This window comes from Mytilus californianus, unplaced genomic scaffold (genome assembly GCF_021869535.1).
Source record: "Mytilus californianus isolate M0D057914Y unplaced genomic scaffold, xbMytCali1.0.p SCAF_2, whole genome shotgun sequence".
NCBI classification, from domain to species: Eukaryota; Metazoa; Mollusca; class Bivalvia; order Mytilida; family Mytilidae; genus Mytilus; species Mytilus californianus.
The window spans coordinates 129,857,437-129,873,297 of NW_026262668.1; the positions used below are offsets into that span (position 1 = coordinate 129,857,437).

At 33.3% G+C, this 15,861-nt stretch overlaps 1 protein-coding gene and 1 long non-coding RNA gene across 26 annotated transcripts in view; one reads left to right on the forward strand and one right to left on the reverse strand.

The window, feature by feature from the left end:
- The window catches only part of LOC127731028 (cytochrome P450 20A1-like), a 249,664-nt gene that overhangs the window by 39,723 nt on the left and 194,080 nt on the right, over positions 1 to 15,861 (reverse strand). For 8 of the 25 annotated variants that reach the window (XM_052239799.1, XM_052239798.1, XM_052239797.1 and 5 more), the window contains exons 2-4: positions 11,573 to 11,718; positions 11,137 to 11,304; positions 2,604 to 2,679 (exon numbers count right to left, since the gene is read on the reverse strand). In XM_052239799.1, coding sequence (XP_052095759.1) covers positions 2,604 to 2,679; positions 11,137 to 11,235 — 175 coding nt within the window. In that variant the 5' untranslated portion in view covers positions 11,236 to 11,304; positions 11,573 to 11,718. Of the gene's footprint in view, positions 1 to 2,603; positions 2,680 to 11,136; positions 11,305 to 11,572; positions 11,719 to 12,040; positions 12,051 to 12,168; positions 12,179 to 12,232; positions 12,243 to 12,296; positions 12,307 to 12,360; positions 12,371 to 12,424; positions 12,435 to 12,488; positions 12,499 to 12,552; positions 12,563 to 12,616; positions 12,627 to 12,768; positions 12,779 to 12,832; positions 12,843 to 12,896; positions 12,907 to 12,960; positions 12,984 to 13,112; positions 13,123 to 13,368; positions 13,376 to 13,496; positions 13,506 to 13,560; positions 13,731 to 13,956; positions 14,007 to 15,861 lie in introns of those variants that run through there. The other 17 variants (XM_052239774.1, XM_052239800.1, XM_052239801.1 and 14 more) reach the window with 17 other exon arrangements.
- Positions 11,986 to 13,231, forward strand: LOC127731036 (uncharacterized). Its single transcript, XR_007995424.1, has 3 exons — positions 11,986 to 12,043; positions 12,772 to 12,899; positions 13,116 to 13,231. It is a non-coding gene; the product is annotated as an uncharacterized LOC127731036 (long non-coding RNA).

A 15,861-nucleotide genomic window follows, 5' to 3' on the forward strand; every position in this document is an offset into this window, starting at 1 on the left:
CCACCCCCCAAATTTTAACCTCCCCACTTTTCCAACAAAAATAACATTTGAAGAAAATTTTCTTTTTGTAAAATGTGGTGCAGTTTAAGAGACGTCAATACACTTAAACATGAGTTATTGTCTGAAAACTAGAATAAACTGCTTCGCTGAGCGCAGCTAGATACGCCCGCAGAGGTCCTACCCTAAACAGTTGGGGCAAAAATGGACACAATATTCAAGCTTGATTCAGGTCTGAATTTGGATTGTAATTAAATATTTGACATATTATAGGTTTCTGAATAAATGTAGTCAAAGAACTTGAAATTGATTATATGAATTGAATTTATATTCAATTAAAGATTTCTTGCTGTTGTGCAATACCTAGTAAATCTGTTGTCAGACTATAAACAAATAAAGTTCAATTAATTCTCAATGTCATATTAGAAATTTATGAAAATAAAAAGGAATCTTACATCAATAGATATAAACAATTCACTAAAGTTTCATGAGAATTGGTGACAGCATTTTTGAGTCCGAAAACTGGAAAATCACCCCTTTTTTTAATGGATAAAACCCCATAACTCAGAAATGTAAAATGTAAAATTTATAAAATTCTACAGGGAGCTTACATCAATACATACAAACAATTCACCAAAGTTTTATAAGAATTGCTGAAAGCATTTTTGAGTTTTTATCCGAAAACTGGAAAATCCCCCCTTTTTTATGAATAAACCCTGAAACTCGGAAACGTAAAGTCTAAAATTTATAAAAATCAAAAGGGAACTCATGTCAATAGATATAAACAATTCACCACAAATTCTTGCAAGTTGGTGAAAGCATTCTTGACTTATTGTCCGAAAACTGGAAACTCCCCCTTTTTTTTAATGAATAAAACCCCATAACTCGGAAACGTAAAATCTAAATTTTATAAAAAATGAAAAGGAGCTCACGTCAATAGATATAAACAATTCACCAAAGTTTCATGCAAACTGGTTAAAGCATTTTTGAGTTAATGTCCAACATGTTGACGATGGACAGACGGACAATGGTATACCATAATACGTCCTGTAAACGGGCGTATAAAAATGCTTGATTTATACCTTTATTGGCCCCTAATTCCTGAACGGTTTGGGCAATTACCCCCAAAATGAATCCCAACCTTCGACTTGTGGTATTGAACCTTGTGGTACAATTTCAGAGCAATCAAAATACTTATACACAAGTATCACATAAACATTATCTGAGGTCAGGTGAATCCTGTCTGACAGACAAAAAGACCTTGCAAGGAAACCACATACCAAATATTATCCTATTACTCATAATGAGTGTGAAATATACATGACAAAAAAAAACTATTTTTTTTCAAAGAAGTCGCTGAACCATGAAAATGAGGTCAAGGACAATTAACATATTTCAGTTGGAAACTTCACAACATAATACATCAAGGTCTGATGCATCCAGGTCATCTACCCTCTGAAATATAAACTTTTATACAAATAGTTTATGCTGCTGCCAGATTGTTATCCCTATGTCATGTATTCTGCCATTTTCGTGACAACAAAACAAAAACTATATCAAAGCCACATAACCATGAAATACGGATCAACTTCATCTTTTAGTATGTGTGATTGATTGTGTTTGCAGCCCTTATTAAGAAACTGAAATACATAAATGGTAACATCTTCACTAGCCAAGGGTTACAATCCAACCCACTCTGCTTCACCCTTAGCAGATTAAAACAGTATTTGAATATAGTTTAGTGCCATCTAGTAACAGTTTGTAGTACAATTTCAGAGAGATCCATACACTTACACACAATTTATTGTCTGGAAACTAGAAAAATGCTTGTTTTTGGCCCCTTTTTGGCCCTTAATTCCTAAACTGTTGGCCCCATAACCCCTAAGATGAATCCCAACCTTCTACTTGTGGTATTAAACATTGTGGTACAATTTCAGAGTAATCAAAATACTTATACACAAGTTATTATCCTGAAACTAGAAAAATGCTTGTTTTGGGCCCCTTTTGGGCCCCTCATTCCTAAATGGTTGGGACCATCATCCCCAAAATCAATCCCAACCTTCCTTTGTGGTATTGAGATAGAGATCCATTCACTTAAACTAAAGTTATTGTCAGGAAACCAATGTGTCTTCGGACGATGACGCAGACGACATCATACCATTATACGATCCCATGCGTATAATGACAGCACTTGAAGATGAAATGCTAATCAATTTAGAAAACAGTTTTTAAAAATTATATTTGGAAAAATAAAGGAATTACAGTAGATTCATAATTATTTGCAGTGTACAAATTTTTGTTGCAAATTTAAATTTTCAACTTTATTAATTTTCTATAAGACTTTTGCAAAACCGTCAAATCTAATATCAACGAAAATCAATGTTTCCCTCAATCCACAAAAAAAAAATGAATACAAATGACCGGTATATGAAATTTGACAATAATTTCAGATATATGAAATATGTCTAAACTAAATTAACTGCAGGGACCATTTTGTTACTTTTAGTCTTTACAGTTACCTGTTTTAATCAATTGATAATCATATGATATTACAAACATTTCTATGTGTCATTAACATTATGAAATATCTTTAGTAACTTTTTTACCATCCTTAAAAGTTTTCATGCGTTGACTGTCAGGTTCTGGTACATCTGTTAATTGTTTTTCTGTTTCAAACCAAGCCTGAAATTGAACAAGACCTTCATTTAAAAGGATTCAACATAGTGTTACTTGTAACTGCCAAACAAAATCAAAATTCAGATGCAGTTATGTGCATATAATGTAAAAGTCCAACTTTTTTATATTTTCACCCTTATAACTCACAAAATATAAAAGAGACCATAATTTAGACTTACAAAATAAGTAGTGAATTCCTTAAAGAGTTTTAAGAAAATATCAGCATCAAAATAGGACTTTTGGAAATGCATATTTTTGTCTGTTGACTATTTTAAAATAAGAATTCATTAAGCAACATAATGGATCTTCATGATTTCTTCAGGCCTATTTTGGGGATCTGTACCTTGACAGTTGTCAGACCACGTAACCTTCTAATAATTTTGATATAGTATTATCTACCTGGATCTGTACCTTGACAGTTGTCAAAACACGTAACTTTCTAATAATTTTGATATAGTATAATATCTACCAAAAAGTTGTTGCTTTTGCTTTATTTAATTAAAGGTCGTGTAAACGTCTGATGTTAGGTCGTACACACAAGCTCACATACTTTGTTTCCAGCGTTTTATCTCAAAGTGTATCTGGAATTTTGCTCAGGGAATCCCTGTGAGCAATTCCACTGTGTCGATCATTTACAGATGTGTCAATTGTAAGTTTAACAATAATCAAAGGATAGAAGCATCTCCACTTTAATATACCATTGCCATTTGGCAACCTTTGGACTTTACCAGAAGTCTTAACTTCCTACAAACAAAGGTAGAAACCCAAGTTTTCCCTTAATGCTTTAGAGTTATCGCTCTTTGAATAGTTTGAAAGCGGTTAAATTTGAACAATGCATATTTTTTACACATTCTATTTTTTTTGGTTAAGCAATAAATACAAGCTGGCAGTAGTTTTTGGCTGACAAGGTGGTGTTTGAGAACCAGTCAGTTAATTTGACACCTCCCAAATGTTAATAAAATGTTCTGCAAGGCACAGCTTGATACAACTGCAGATGTTGAACCCTGAACAGTTGGGCCAAGTATGGACACAACATTCAAGCTTGATATAGCTCTGAATTTGTATTGTGATTAAATATTTGACACAGCATATGTTTCTGACACAGAATGAAATTGGTCTATGAACTTAAATAAAATGCTCCACTGGGGCGCAGCTTGATACGACCGCAGAGGTCCAACCCTGAACAGTTGGGGCAAGTATGGACACAACATTCAAGATTGATACAGAACTGAATTTGGATTGTGATTAAATATTTGACACAGCATAGGTTTCTGACTCAGAATGAATGTGGTCTAAGAACTTAAATTTTTTTAATTTACTTATTCAAACCATATCATTATTATTTGCCTTTATATATAAATCAGAAATAACCAACTTGAAATGGAAAATTTTAAAGAAAAAAAAGGGAAAAAAAAATCCCCCCCCAAATTTTTTGAACCCCCTTATGATTCACCACCCCAAACTCAATCCCAGCCTTCCCTTTGTGGTATGGTACCTTGCAGTACAATTTCAGAGAGATCCATACACTTGAACACAAGTTATTGTCTGGAAACTAGAAAAATGCTTGATTTTTGGCCCCTTTTTGGCCCCAAATTCCTAAACGTTTAGGGCAATTACCCCCAAACTCAAACCCAGCTTTCCATTTGTGATATGGAACCTTGCAGTACAATTTCATCAAGATCCATACACTTACACACAAGTTATTGTCATGAAACTAGAAAAATGCTTGTTTTTTTGCCCCTTAATGGCCCCTAATTCCTAAAATTTTGAGGGAATTACCCCCAAACTCAAATCCAGCTTGCCCTTTGTGATATGGAACCTTGTAGTACAATTTCATAAAGATCCATACACTTACACACAAGTTATTGTCCTGAAACTAGAAAAATGCTTGTTTTTTTGCCCCTTTATGGCCCCTAATTCCTAAAATTTTGAGGGAATTACCCCCAAACTCAAATCCAGCTTTCCCTTTGTGATATGGAACCTTGTAGTACAATTTCATAAAGATCCATACACTTACACACAAGTTATTGTCATGAAACTAGAAAAATGCTTGTTTTTTGCCCCTTTTTGGCCCCTAATTCCTTAAATTTGGAGGCAATTACCCCCAAAATCAATCCCAGCATTCCCTTTGTGGTATGGTACCTTGCAGTACAATTTCAGAAAGATCCATACACTTGAACACAAGTTATTGTCTGGAAACTAGAAAAATGCTTATTTTTGGCCCCTTATTCCTAAACGTTTAGGGCAATTACCCCCAAACTCAAACCCAGCTTTCCATTTGTGATATGGAACCTTGCAGTACAATTTCATCAAGATCCATACACTTACACACAAGTTATTGCCATGAAACTAGAAAAATGCTTGTTTTTTTGCCCCTTAATGGCCCCTAATTCCTAAAATTTTGAGGGAATTACCCCCAAACTCAAATCCAGCTTGCCCTTTGTGATATGGAACCTTGTAGTACAATTTCATAAAGATCCATACACTTACACACAAGTTATTGTCCTGAAACTAGAAAAATGCTTGTTTTTTTGCCCCTTTATGGCCCCTAATTCCTAAAATTTTGAGGGAATTACCCCCAAACTCAAATCCAGCTTTCCCTTTGTGATATGGAACCTTGTAGTACAATTTCATAAAGATCCATACACTTACACACAAGTAATTGTCATGAAACTAGAAAAATGCTTGTTTTTTGCCCCTTTTTGGCCCCTAATTCCTTAAATTTGGAGGCAATTACCCCCAAAATCAATCCCAGCATTCCCTTTGTGGTATGGTACCTTGCAGTACAATTTCAGAAAGATCCATACACTTGAACACAAGTTATTGTCTGGAAACTAGAAAAATGCTTATTTTTGGCCCCTTATTCCTAAACGTTTTGGGAAATTACCCCCAAACTCAAATCCAGCTTTCCCTTTGTGATATGGAACCTTGTAGTACAATTTCATAAAGATCCATACACTAATACACAAGTTATTGTCATGAAACTAGAAAAATGCTTGTTTTTTGCCCCTTTTTGGCCCCTTATTCCTAAAATTTTGAGGCAATTATCCCCAAAATCAATCCCAGCATTCCCTTTGTGATATGGAAACTTGTGGTACAATGTCAGAGAGATCCATACACTAACACTAAGTTATGTCTGGAAGTTACAAAAATGCTCATTTTTGGCCCCTAATTCCTTAACTGTTTGTACCATAACCCCCAAAATCAATCCACACCTTCCTTTTGTGGTATTGAACCTTATGGTAAAATTTCATAGAAATCCATTCACTTAAACTAAAGTTAGAGTGCGAAAACCAATGTGTCTTCGGACGACGACGACGACGATGCCAATGTCATACCAATATACGACCACAAAATTTTTTTGTGGTCGTATAAAAAAATTGAAACTGGACATTTACCTATTATGGTCCAATATTCAAAATCAAAATCCATGGTTATTTTCAGCATATCAAAGAACAAATATTCAATTTTTGATGAAATCAAACAAAAAAGTTAATTTTGGACCCACATTTGGACCAACTTGAAAACTTAAGGCCCACAATCAAAAATCTATATACATGTTTAGATTCAGCATATCAAAGAACCCCAAGAATTTTTGTTAAAATCAAATAAAGAATAGTTCTTGATTCTTTGGACCTCAATGTGGACCATTTTAAAAACGAGACCCAAAATCCAGAATCTAAATACATGGTTAGATTCAGCACATTAAAAAAACCCAATAATTCAAGACTTTGAATTCATTCCCATTGAAAGTGGTCATTGACAAAAAATAAGCAATTTATACCAAATATTAGAAAAGTATTGTTTTAGGCCCCTTTTTGGCCCCTAATTCCCGAACGGTTTAGGCCATAACCCATAAAATCAATCCAAACCTTCTTCTTTAGGTATGGAACCTTGTGGTACATTTCATAGAGATCCATACACCTATACTCAATTTATTGTCTTGAAACCAAATGTCTTGGGACAACAACTTTGCCATATGGTACCATTGTACAACCGCAAAAATTTTAATAAAAGCATCATGGATGTTGTGATTCAACCAATTTTGTAGCTAGTCTGATATTTTTCTGACCATACTTTCAATAATTATTTTGTTATCTTCATTTCCATAATCTCACTGTAAAATTTCTATTCTATTGCCAAAAGCTTGAGAATTTTGCAATATTGATGCAAATTATTTTGGTATTTCAATTGAAGACTCAGATTTTTTTACATCTTTTTTTTTAGAAACATTTGAATTTCAATGATTTTGACAAGAATGATATGGGAAATCTTCAAATGTGTAGCATATTTTTTATATGCCATTAATAATAATTGGCTTAATAATTTCCAGAAAGAGGCATAAAAAATGCACTTTCTCAATAACAACAAAAATAAATAAATGTGGAGAGTGTCCACATGTGGACACAGATGATTCCCCCGCTTGCATATCATATAGTTATAAAGGGACATAACTGAAGAACGGTAAAAATGACGCTACCCAAATTTGAACTTGATCTGAGTTTTGTCGTAATAAGCATTGTGTGTAAGTCTCATAACATTTGGTTGAGGCTAACTTAAGAAGAGAACAGAAACTAAAAATTCAGCAATTTATCTATTTGTAAACAGGCATAACTCTAGAACGGTTGTGTATAAGTTTTATAACATTTGGTTGAGACAAACTAAAGTAAGAGAACGGAAACGAAAAATTCAGCAATTTTTATGTTTATAAAGGGACATAACTCAAGAATGGTAAAGGTGTCGCCACCAAATTTCGTACTTAATCTGTATTATGTTGAAATAAGCATTGTGTATAAGTTTCATAACATTTGGTTGAGGCAAACTAAAGTTGGAAAACGGAAACAAAAAATTTTTACTTGATCTTAGTTTTGTGGTAATGAATATTGTGTATAGGTTTCATAATGTTTGGTTGGGGCAAACTTAAGTTACAGAATGGAAACTAAAAATTTTGCAATCTTTCGATTTATAAAGGGCATAACTCAATAATGGTTAAAGTGACACTACCCAAATTCAACTTGATCTGTGTTTTATCAGTGGAAGTCAAAATTAAACATTGCATTGTATAAAGCATTGATTGTAGTTGATTCAACTATAATCTTGGACAAAGGAAGATAACTCCAATTTTAACAAGAGTGCACACGCTGAAATGTCTCGCCTTCTTTACTAATCATTGATATTATGTTGATAGTCCTAAATATACAGCTTTATTACAACTGTCACATAAACTTAACATTAACCAAGTAAACTAAACATTGACCAATGAACCATGAAAATGAGGTCAAGGTCAGATGAACCATGCTAGGCAGGCATGTACAGCTAACAATTCTTCCATACAACAAATATGGTTGACCTATTGCTTATAGTTTAAGAAAAACAGACCAAAACACAAAAACTTAACACTGAGCAATGAACCTTGAAAATGAGGTCAAGGTCAAATAAAACCTGCGTGACTGACATATAGATCATAAAATATTTCCATACACCAAATGTAGTTGAACTATTGCATATAGTATTAGAAAAAAAGATCAAATCTCAAAAACTTAACTTTGACCACTGAACCATGAAAATGAGGTCAAGGTCAGATGACACCTGCCAGCTAGACATGTACACCTTACAATCATTCCATACACCAAATATAGTAGACCTATTGCTTGCAGTATTAGAAAAAAAGACCAAAACTCAAAAACTTAACTTTGACCACTGAACCATGAAAATGAGGTCAAGGTCAGATGACACCTGCCAGCTAGACATGTACACCTTACAATCATTCCATACACCAAATATTGTAGACCTATTGCATACAGTATAAGAAAAACAGACCAAAACACAAAAATTTAACTATAACCACTGAACCATGAAAATGAGGTCAAGGTCAGATGACACCTGCCAGCTAGACATGTACACCTTACAATCATTCCATACACCAAATATTGTAGACCTATTGCATACAGTATAAGAAAAACAGACCAAAACACAAAAACTCAACTATAACCACTGAACCATGAAAATGAGGTCAAGGTCAGATGACACCTGCCAGCTAGACATGTACACCTTACAATCATTCCATACACCAAATATAGTAGACCTATTGCATACAGTATAAGAAAAACAGACCAAAACACAAAAACTTAACTATAACCACTGAACCATGAAAATGAGGTCAAGGTCAGATGACACCTGCCAGTTGGACATGTACACCTTACAGTCCTTCCATACACCGAATATACTAGACCTATTGCTTATAGTATCTGAGATATGGACTTGACCACCAAAACTTAACCTTGTTCACTGATCCATGAAATGAAGTCGAGGTCAAGTGAAAACTGTCTGACGGGCATGAGGACCTTGCAAGGTACGCACATACCAAATATAGTTATCCTATTACTTATAATAAGAGAGAATTTAACATTACAAAAAATCTTAAACTTTTTTTTCAAGTAGTCACTGAACCATGAAAATGAGGTCAAGGACATTGGACATGTGACTGACGGAACTTCGTAACATGAGGCATCCATATACAAAGTATGAAGCATCCAGGTCTTCCACCCTCTAAAATATAAAGCTTTTAAGAAGTGAGCTAACGCCGCCGCCGCCGCCGGATCACTATCCCTATGTCGAGCTTTCTGCGACAAAAGTCGCAGGCTCGACAAAAATTACTTGATATTTAGAAGAAAATAAAAATTTTGCAATTTTTCCATTTATAAAGGAGCATAACTCTAGAACGATTAAAGTGACGCCACCAAAATTCAAACTTGATCTGTGTTTTGCAGTAATAAGCATTGTGTATAAGTTTCATAACATTTGGTTGAGGCAAACTTAAGTTTGAGAATGGAAACTAAACATTTTGCAATTTTTCCATTTATAAAGGGGCATAACTCTAGAACGGTTAAAGTGACGCCACCAAAATTCAAACTTGATCTGTGTTTTGTGGTAATAAGCATTATGTATAAGTTTCATAACATTTGGTAGAGACAAACTCAAGTTAGAGAACGGAAACCAATTTTGGGACGTACGTACAGACGGACAAGGGTAAAACTTAATGCCCCCACCGCTACGGTGGGGCATAGTAACTAACTTTTATCTAAATTGGTGTTCATTCTTCATTAAGGAAAAAAATACATTTCCTGTATTCAAATAAACATGTACAAATACCTAATGCTGAGATAATTCCAATTACTGTTGAGTAGCAATATAATGGGGAATAAACAAATAAATTGCAGAAAATGCTCAGGTAAGAGTTATGCAATTGTGTTTATTGATTCAACCAAATTACTGATAATTGTAACTTAAATAGACCTTCATTATTAACTTATGTCAGATGATTATGACACTGATTTTACAACTATATTGAGGTCAAGATTTTGTGTATTCAGTTAGATGTGTAATAAATTGAATACACAAATTCTTGACCTCAATACCAGTATGATTATCAACTGTCATGATATATTAATATAACTGTGGTCAATTAAGACTGCATTTGAGAGGAGTTTAATCCAATTAATACTTACACCATTGAGTGTAATTGTTTGAAAATCAGGGCAGCTGTCCATCATACTGGTATTGTATCAATAATTTCATTTGCCTAATGCAAGAATGGGAATAATAGCATTTCAAAATAAGTGTGGGAATCAACTCTGATATCAATACACATCTTGAATCAAGTTTTATTCAATGGCTTACAGGAACATAAAATACTGATAAAACACTTTCATTATTCTTATCAACTGCATAAATTTGATAAATCACATTTTCCACATTAAATTAATAAATGGCAATTTAATATAAATTTTGATTTACAAAGGAACTATATGCAAGTGTAAATCTAATATAAAGAAGTTGTTCGCCCAACCTTTTCTTAATTTAAGGACAAATAATATATTAAAATTTGGCAGTTGATGATTAAATTGGTGTATAAAGTTTCTGTAAGTCATAGAAACACATAATTATTTTCATGACATGTCTTCAACTTAGAATTTTGCACCATCTCCTAATCCAGAGTGATCACATATATCCAGCATGGCTGAATAAAAAAATCATACAAATTGTTTGGTATCCAGTTTAGTATCCAGTTTTGATGTTGACCATAGGTATTAATGTTTAAGGGGGGAATTAATTTTCCAACATTGAAAAAAATATGCATTGGTTGAGTATGTTTTTTTTATATGTGAAAATGAACTATTACTATTTGCCTCTTATTTGACAACATTTGAGCAATAAATCTACATCAAAATCTTTAGAAAAATAAGTGTGCTTGTCTAAACTAGTGATAACTTCATTAATAAGCCCCTAACTGGGCCCTTTTTTCAGAAAAGGATGAGGCCACAATCCCCACAATCAATACAGTACCAGCATATTTCTTTATAAGAAAGAAAACTGTTATCTTTCAAGATGTGAGACTGTATAAATCTGAGGATTGAAGATGGTTAAGGACAATTTTATTCAATTCATTTTTTCTATACTTACAATATCATACAATCTCCTGAATTCTAAAACTTCTTTGTCATCCTTGAAGGTGTCACCCATTAAAGTCAACAACGCAACTTTAAGTGCATATGCACTCATGTACTGACTGAGCGCTATGTGTTCTTCCTTCACAAGTGATGAGAATTTCTTGGATAGGTCATTGGCTATCTATTAACAAAAAGAAGTATCTTATCAACTCATACAACAGAATTATTTATCAGTTAAACATCTATGATTGGATGGAGGAATAGGTCAAAATGTAAATAAAGTTTACACTACTGGGAACTTGGTATCCCTGAAGACTATATTATTTATTGCAGTAACACACTGATGTCAAAATAACATGCACCTCTATCAAAAATACCAAGCTTATATTACATGTACTTGGATGAAATGAAAATGGTAATGTTTACATGCCACTAAATACTTTACTTACAATTTGAAATGTTTCATAGTACTTTTTAATAGCATCATGAGTCAATGCCTCGTCATAATTCTTTCTCCTTGTCCTACCATCTTGCTTATTTGCATACTGAATACTTTTTGGTCCAATCAGAATTTCAAACAGCTTGAATAACTCAGCTATAAAATATCATTTAAAAGTTTCATTTGATTGTCTGAAAAAAGGCAAGTTCTTGGTACTGTAAAAATTATACCTATACAGATTACAATTACATTTACAATGAAACTATTACAATGGACGATAAATCATGTTTGATGTTTTTTCACTTCTGCTAACATTGTTCAACTAGATTTTTAACCTCTGACACAAAATACCACTTAAAAGATTTAAGTATTGTCTACAGTAACTTATTAATCAGTAAGAGTGGCTTGACTTACAAGGTTTGTCAAATACAGTATTGTCTACAGTAACTTATTAATCAGTAAGAGTGGCTTGACTTACGAGGTCTGTCAAATACAGTATTGTCTTCAGTAACTTATTAATCAGTAAGAGTGGCTTGACTTACATAGTCTGTCAAATACAGTATTGTCTACAGTAACTCATTAATCAGTAAGAGTGGCTTGACTTACGAGGTCTGTCAAATACAGTATTGTCTACAGTAACTTATTAATCAGTAAGAGTGGCTGGACTTACGAGGTCTGTCAAATACAGTATTGTCTGAAGTAACTTATTAATCAGTAAGAGTGGCTTGACTTACGAGGTCTGTCAAATACAGTATTGTCGACAGTAACTTATTAATCAGTAAGAGTGGCTTGACTTACGAGGTCTGTCAAATACAGTATTGTTTGAAGTAACTTATTAATCAGTAAGAGTGGCTTGACTTACGAGGTCTGTCAAATACAGTATTGTCTGATGTTACTTATTAATCAGTAAGAGTGGCTTGACTTACGAGGTCTGTCAAATACAGTATTGTCTGAAGTAACTTATTAATCAGTAAGAGTGGCTTGACTTACGAGGTCTGTCAAATACAGTATTGTCTACAGTAACTTATTAATCAGTAAGAGTGGTTTGACTTACGAGGTCTGTCAAATACAGTATTGTCCACAGTAACTTATTAATCAGTAAGAGTGGCTTGACTTACCAGGTCTGTCAAATACAGCATTGTGAGGACTGTCAAATACAGTATTGTTTACAGTAACTTATAAATCAGTAAGAGTCGCTTGACTTACGAGGTCTGTCAAATACAGTATTGTCTACAGTAACTTATTAATCAGTAAGAGTGGCTTGACTTACGAGGTCTGTCAAATACAGTATTGTCTACAGTAACTTATTAATCAGTAAGAGTGGCTTGACTTACGAGGTCTGTCAAATACAGTAATGTCTACAGTAACTTCTTAATCAGTAAGAGTGGCTAGACTAACGAGGTCTGTCAAATACAGCATTGTGAGGACTGTCAAATACAGTATTGTCTACAGTAACTTATTAATCAGTAAGAGTTGCTTGACTTACGATATCTGTCAAATACAGTATTGTCTACAGTAACTTATTAATCAGTAAGAGTCGCTTGACTTACGAGGTCTGTCAAATACAGTATTGTCTACAGTAACTTATTAATCAGTAAGAGTGGCTTGACTTACGATATCTGTCAAATACAGTATTGTCTACAGTAACTTATTAATCAGTAAGAGTCGCTTGACTTATGAGGTCTGTCAAATACAGTATTGTCTACAGTAACTTATTAATCAGTAAGAGTTGCTTGACTTACGATATCTGTCAAATACAGTATTGTCTACAGTAACTTATTAATCAGTAAGAGTCGCTTGACTTACGAGGTCTGTCAAAAATAGTATTGTCTACAGAAACTTATTAATCAGTAAGAGTCGCTTGACTTATGAGGTCTGTCAAATACAGTTTTGTCTACAGTAACTTATTAATCAGTAAGAGTCGCTTGACTTACGAGGTCTGTCAAATATAGTATTGTCTACAGAAACTTATTAATCAGTTAGAGTAAATTAACTTACGAGGTCTGTCAAATACGTTCTGGTGTTCTTTAAATAGATCAGCTGAGGCAACACTTGCCACAAACTGCTGTCCCATCCAAAATGATGCAATAGGCCCATACTGCTTGTGAATATCCAATAGAAATTCATGAAGACTCCCAGCCCTCTTAATGTCTGCTAAATTACCATCTCTTAAGATGCAAACAATAATATTCAATAAATTTATATAAAATATACAAACAGTCTATAGAAATTTAAGTAACTAAAATGTAGGATGTCATGATATCAAGATTTATCAGTTTAAGTACTTTTCCTTTCTATGTTGCAACATTTAGTATTTTTTTTATATATTATCATAAAGTTGTTTGCATGTACAATATCCAGGATTGCAGATACTTTCTAAATATTTATACTTACTCTTTAGTAGTGGGATCTGGACCAGGGATTGAACTTGGCTTGGATGATCCCTGAAATAAGAGCAAATTTCCAGATTTATAGCTGAAAATAAAACACAAAAGGATATTGATTTATCACACCAGTTTTGACTGAATAGTGTTATTTTAAAGTTGAAATCAAAGAAACCTCCTTATCATAAACCAGACAATCTTACTTGATCTCAAAAGGAAGCATATTCATACAAGTAAACTATTTATTACATTACATACAAATTTCTTTAAAAATGTTTTATTCCAAGTAGTTTTTGGAAGCTCCTTTAAAAATAATATATACAAAATAAACATTCATGAATACAACTTTTATAATAATTGTCTTGTTTACCTGAAATAAAAAAAAATAATAGCAGATATGTGGCTTTCTAAATTTTTGGCTAACCTTTTTTGAATGTTTTTTACTATAAAATGAACTGTGCTTTCAAACCTGGGTCCAGAAGATTGGTGTTTGCCTTAATGTACACTATACAGTTGGTTAATTTTAACTTAATATTTTCATGCTAAACACTTCAGTATAAATTTAAATTTCTAGGTTCTCAGATGTTGCAAAGAAAATGATAAGAGAACTAAATTGCATCGGAGTGTTTTGGGAAAAATTTAAAACAAAATCCATGCAAAAACTTTGTTTTATTCATTGAGGTCAAAATTGCTTTAAATTTTCAGAACGAATGCTACTAAATTTAAATTCCTGTATATTGAAATAGTAATTCTTGATAAATTCATTTTTTTTAGTTTATCAATATATAATATTTTCACATTTTAGGCGAAAAAAAGCAAATATATGTTTCTTAAACCTATTGGGTTGGTAAACCGTAATGCAGATCAGATCATTTTGTCACAAGCTGGAAAATATCATGTCAGCACCCTTCTGGTATTATGGTCAATTGCAATATGCCGATGAACAAATATTAATGATGCTTTACAAGGTTTTGATCAGCATGATCAGGGAGCAAGAGTGGAAGAAATGAGTGGTCATGAAAGTGAAGAGTAAATGGAGAGTAATATAATAAATGTCATTTGCATAGTTGTTTTCCTGTGATAGTAGGAAGTTAAGGAATCAATAAATCAATTTTTTGGGGGTAAGGTTGATTCTTGGATTTTTACAAACAGGAAGGTTAATTTTATCATCATTATTTTGGTGATTCTTTGTATCTGTTCTATTTTGTAGCTGTTGAGGTGTATTCTAGCTGTGATTTAACTAGTCCAATATAAGTTTGGTTCTTCACTTTTGTTGATGAAATTCTGATTTTTCTCTGCAAAAGTCCAAGTGTTATATTGCTTTGTCCATTATCTGCTGTATGGGTTGATCCCATTTCAGGATGTTTGCCAAACAGACGAGGGAACTGTAGCATTTACGTCTTCTTGCAAGTCATTGATCTAATTCACAAGATGCCCAAGGACTAAGCCCTGGGGTACTCCTGAATCTACAGGGACTGATGTTAAATTGCATCCTTCTAATACGACAGTTTGTGTTCTTTCACTCAGCCAGTTCTTTATCCACGTATTTATGTTGCCTCTAATGCCATAAGCTTGTAATTTGTTCACAAATAAGCTATGGTTTACCTAGTCCAAATATTTATGAAGTCTTGAGAGGCTTTTTTATTTTTTTTTCTTCAACGCCTTCCTATGACGTCGTAGAAAGACGTCACAGAAAGAAAAAAATGGAGAATGTGTCCATGGGACACAGATGGATGATTCCCCTGCTTGCATATAATGTTATAAAGGGACATAACTCAAGAACAGTAAAAGAAACGCTACCCAAATTTGTACTTGATCTGAGTTTTGTGGTAATAAGCATTGCGTATAAATTTCATAAAATTTGGTTGAGGCAAACTTGAACGGACATGAAAAATTCAGCAATTTTTCTATTTGT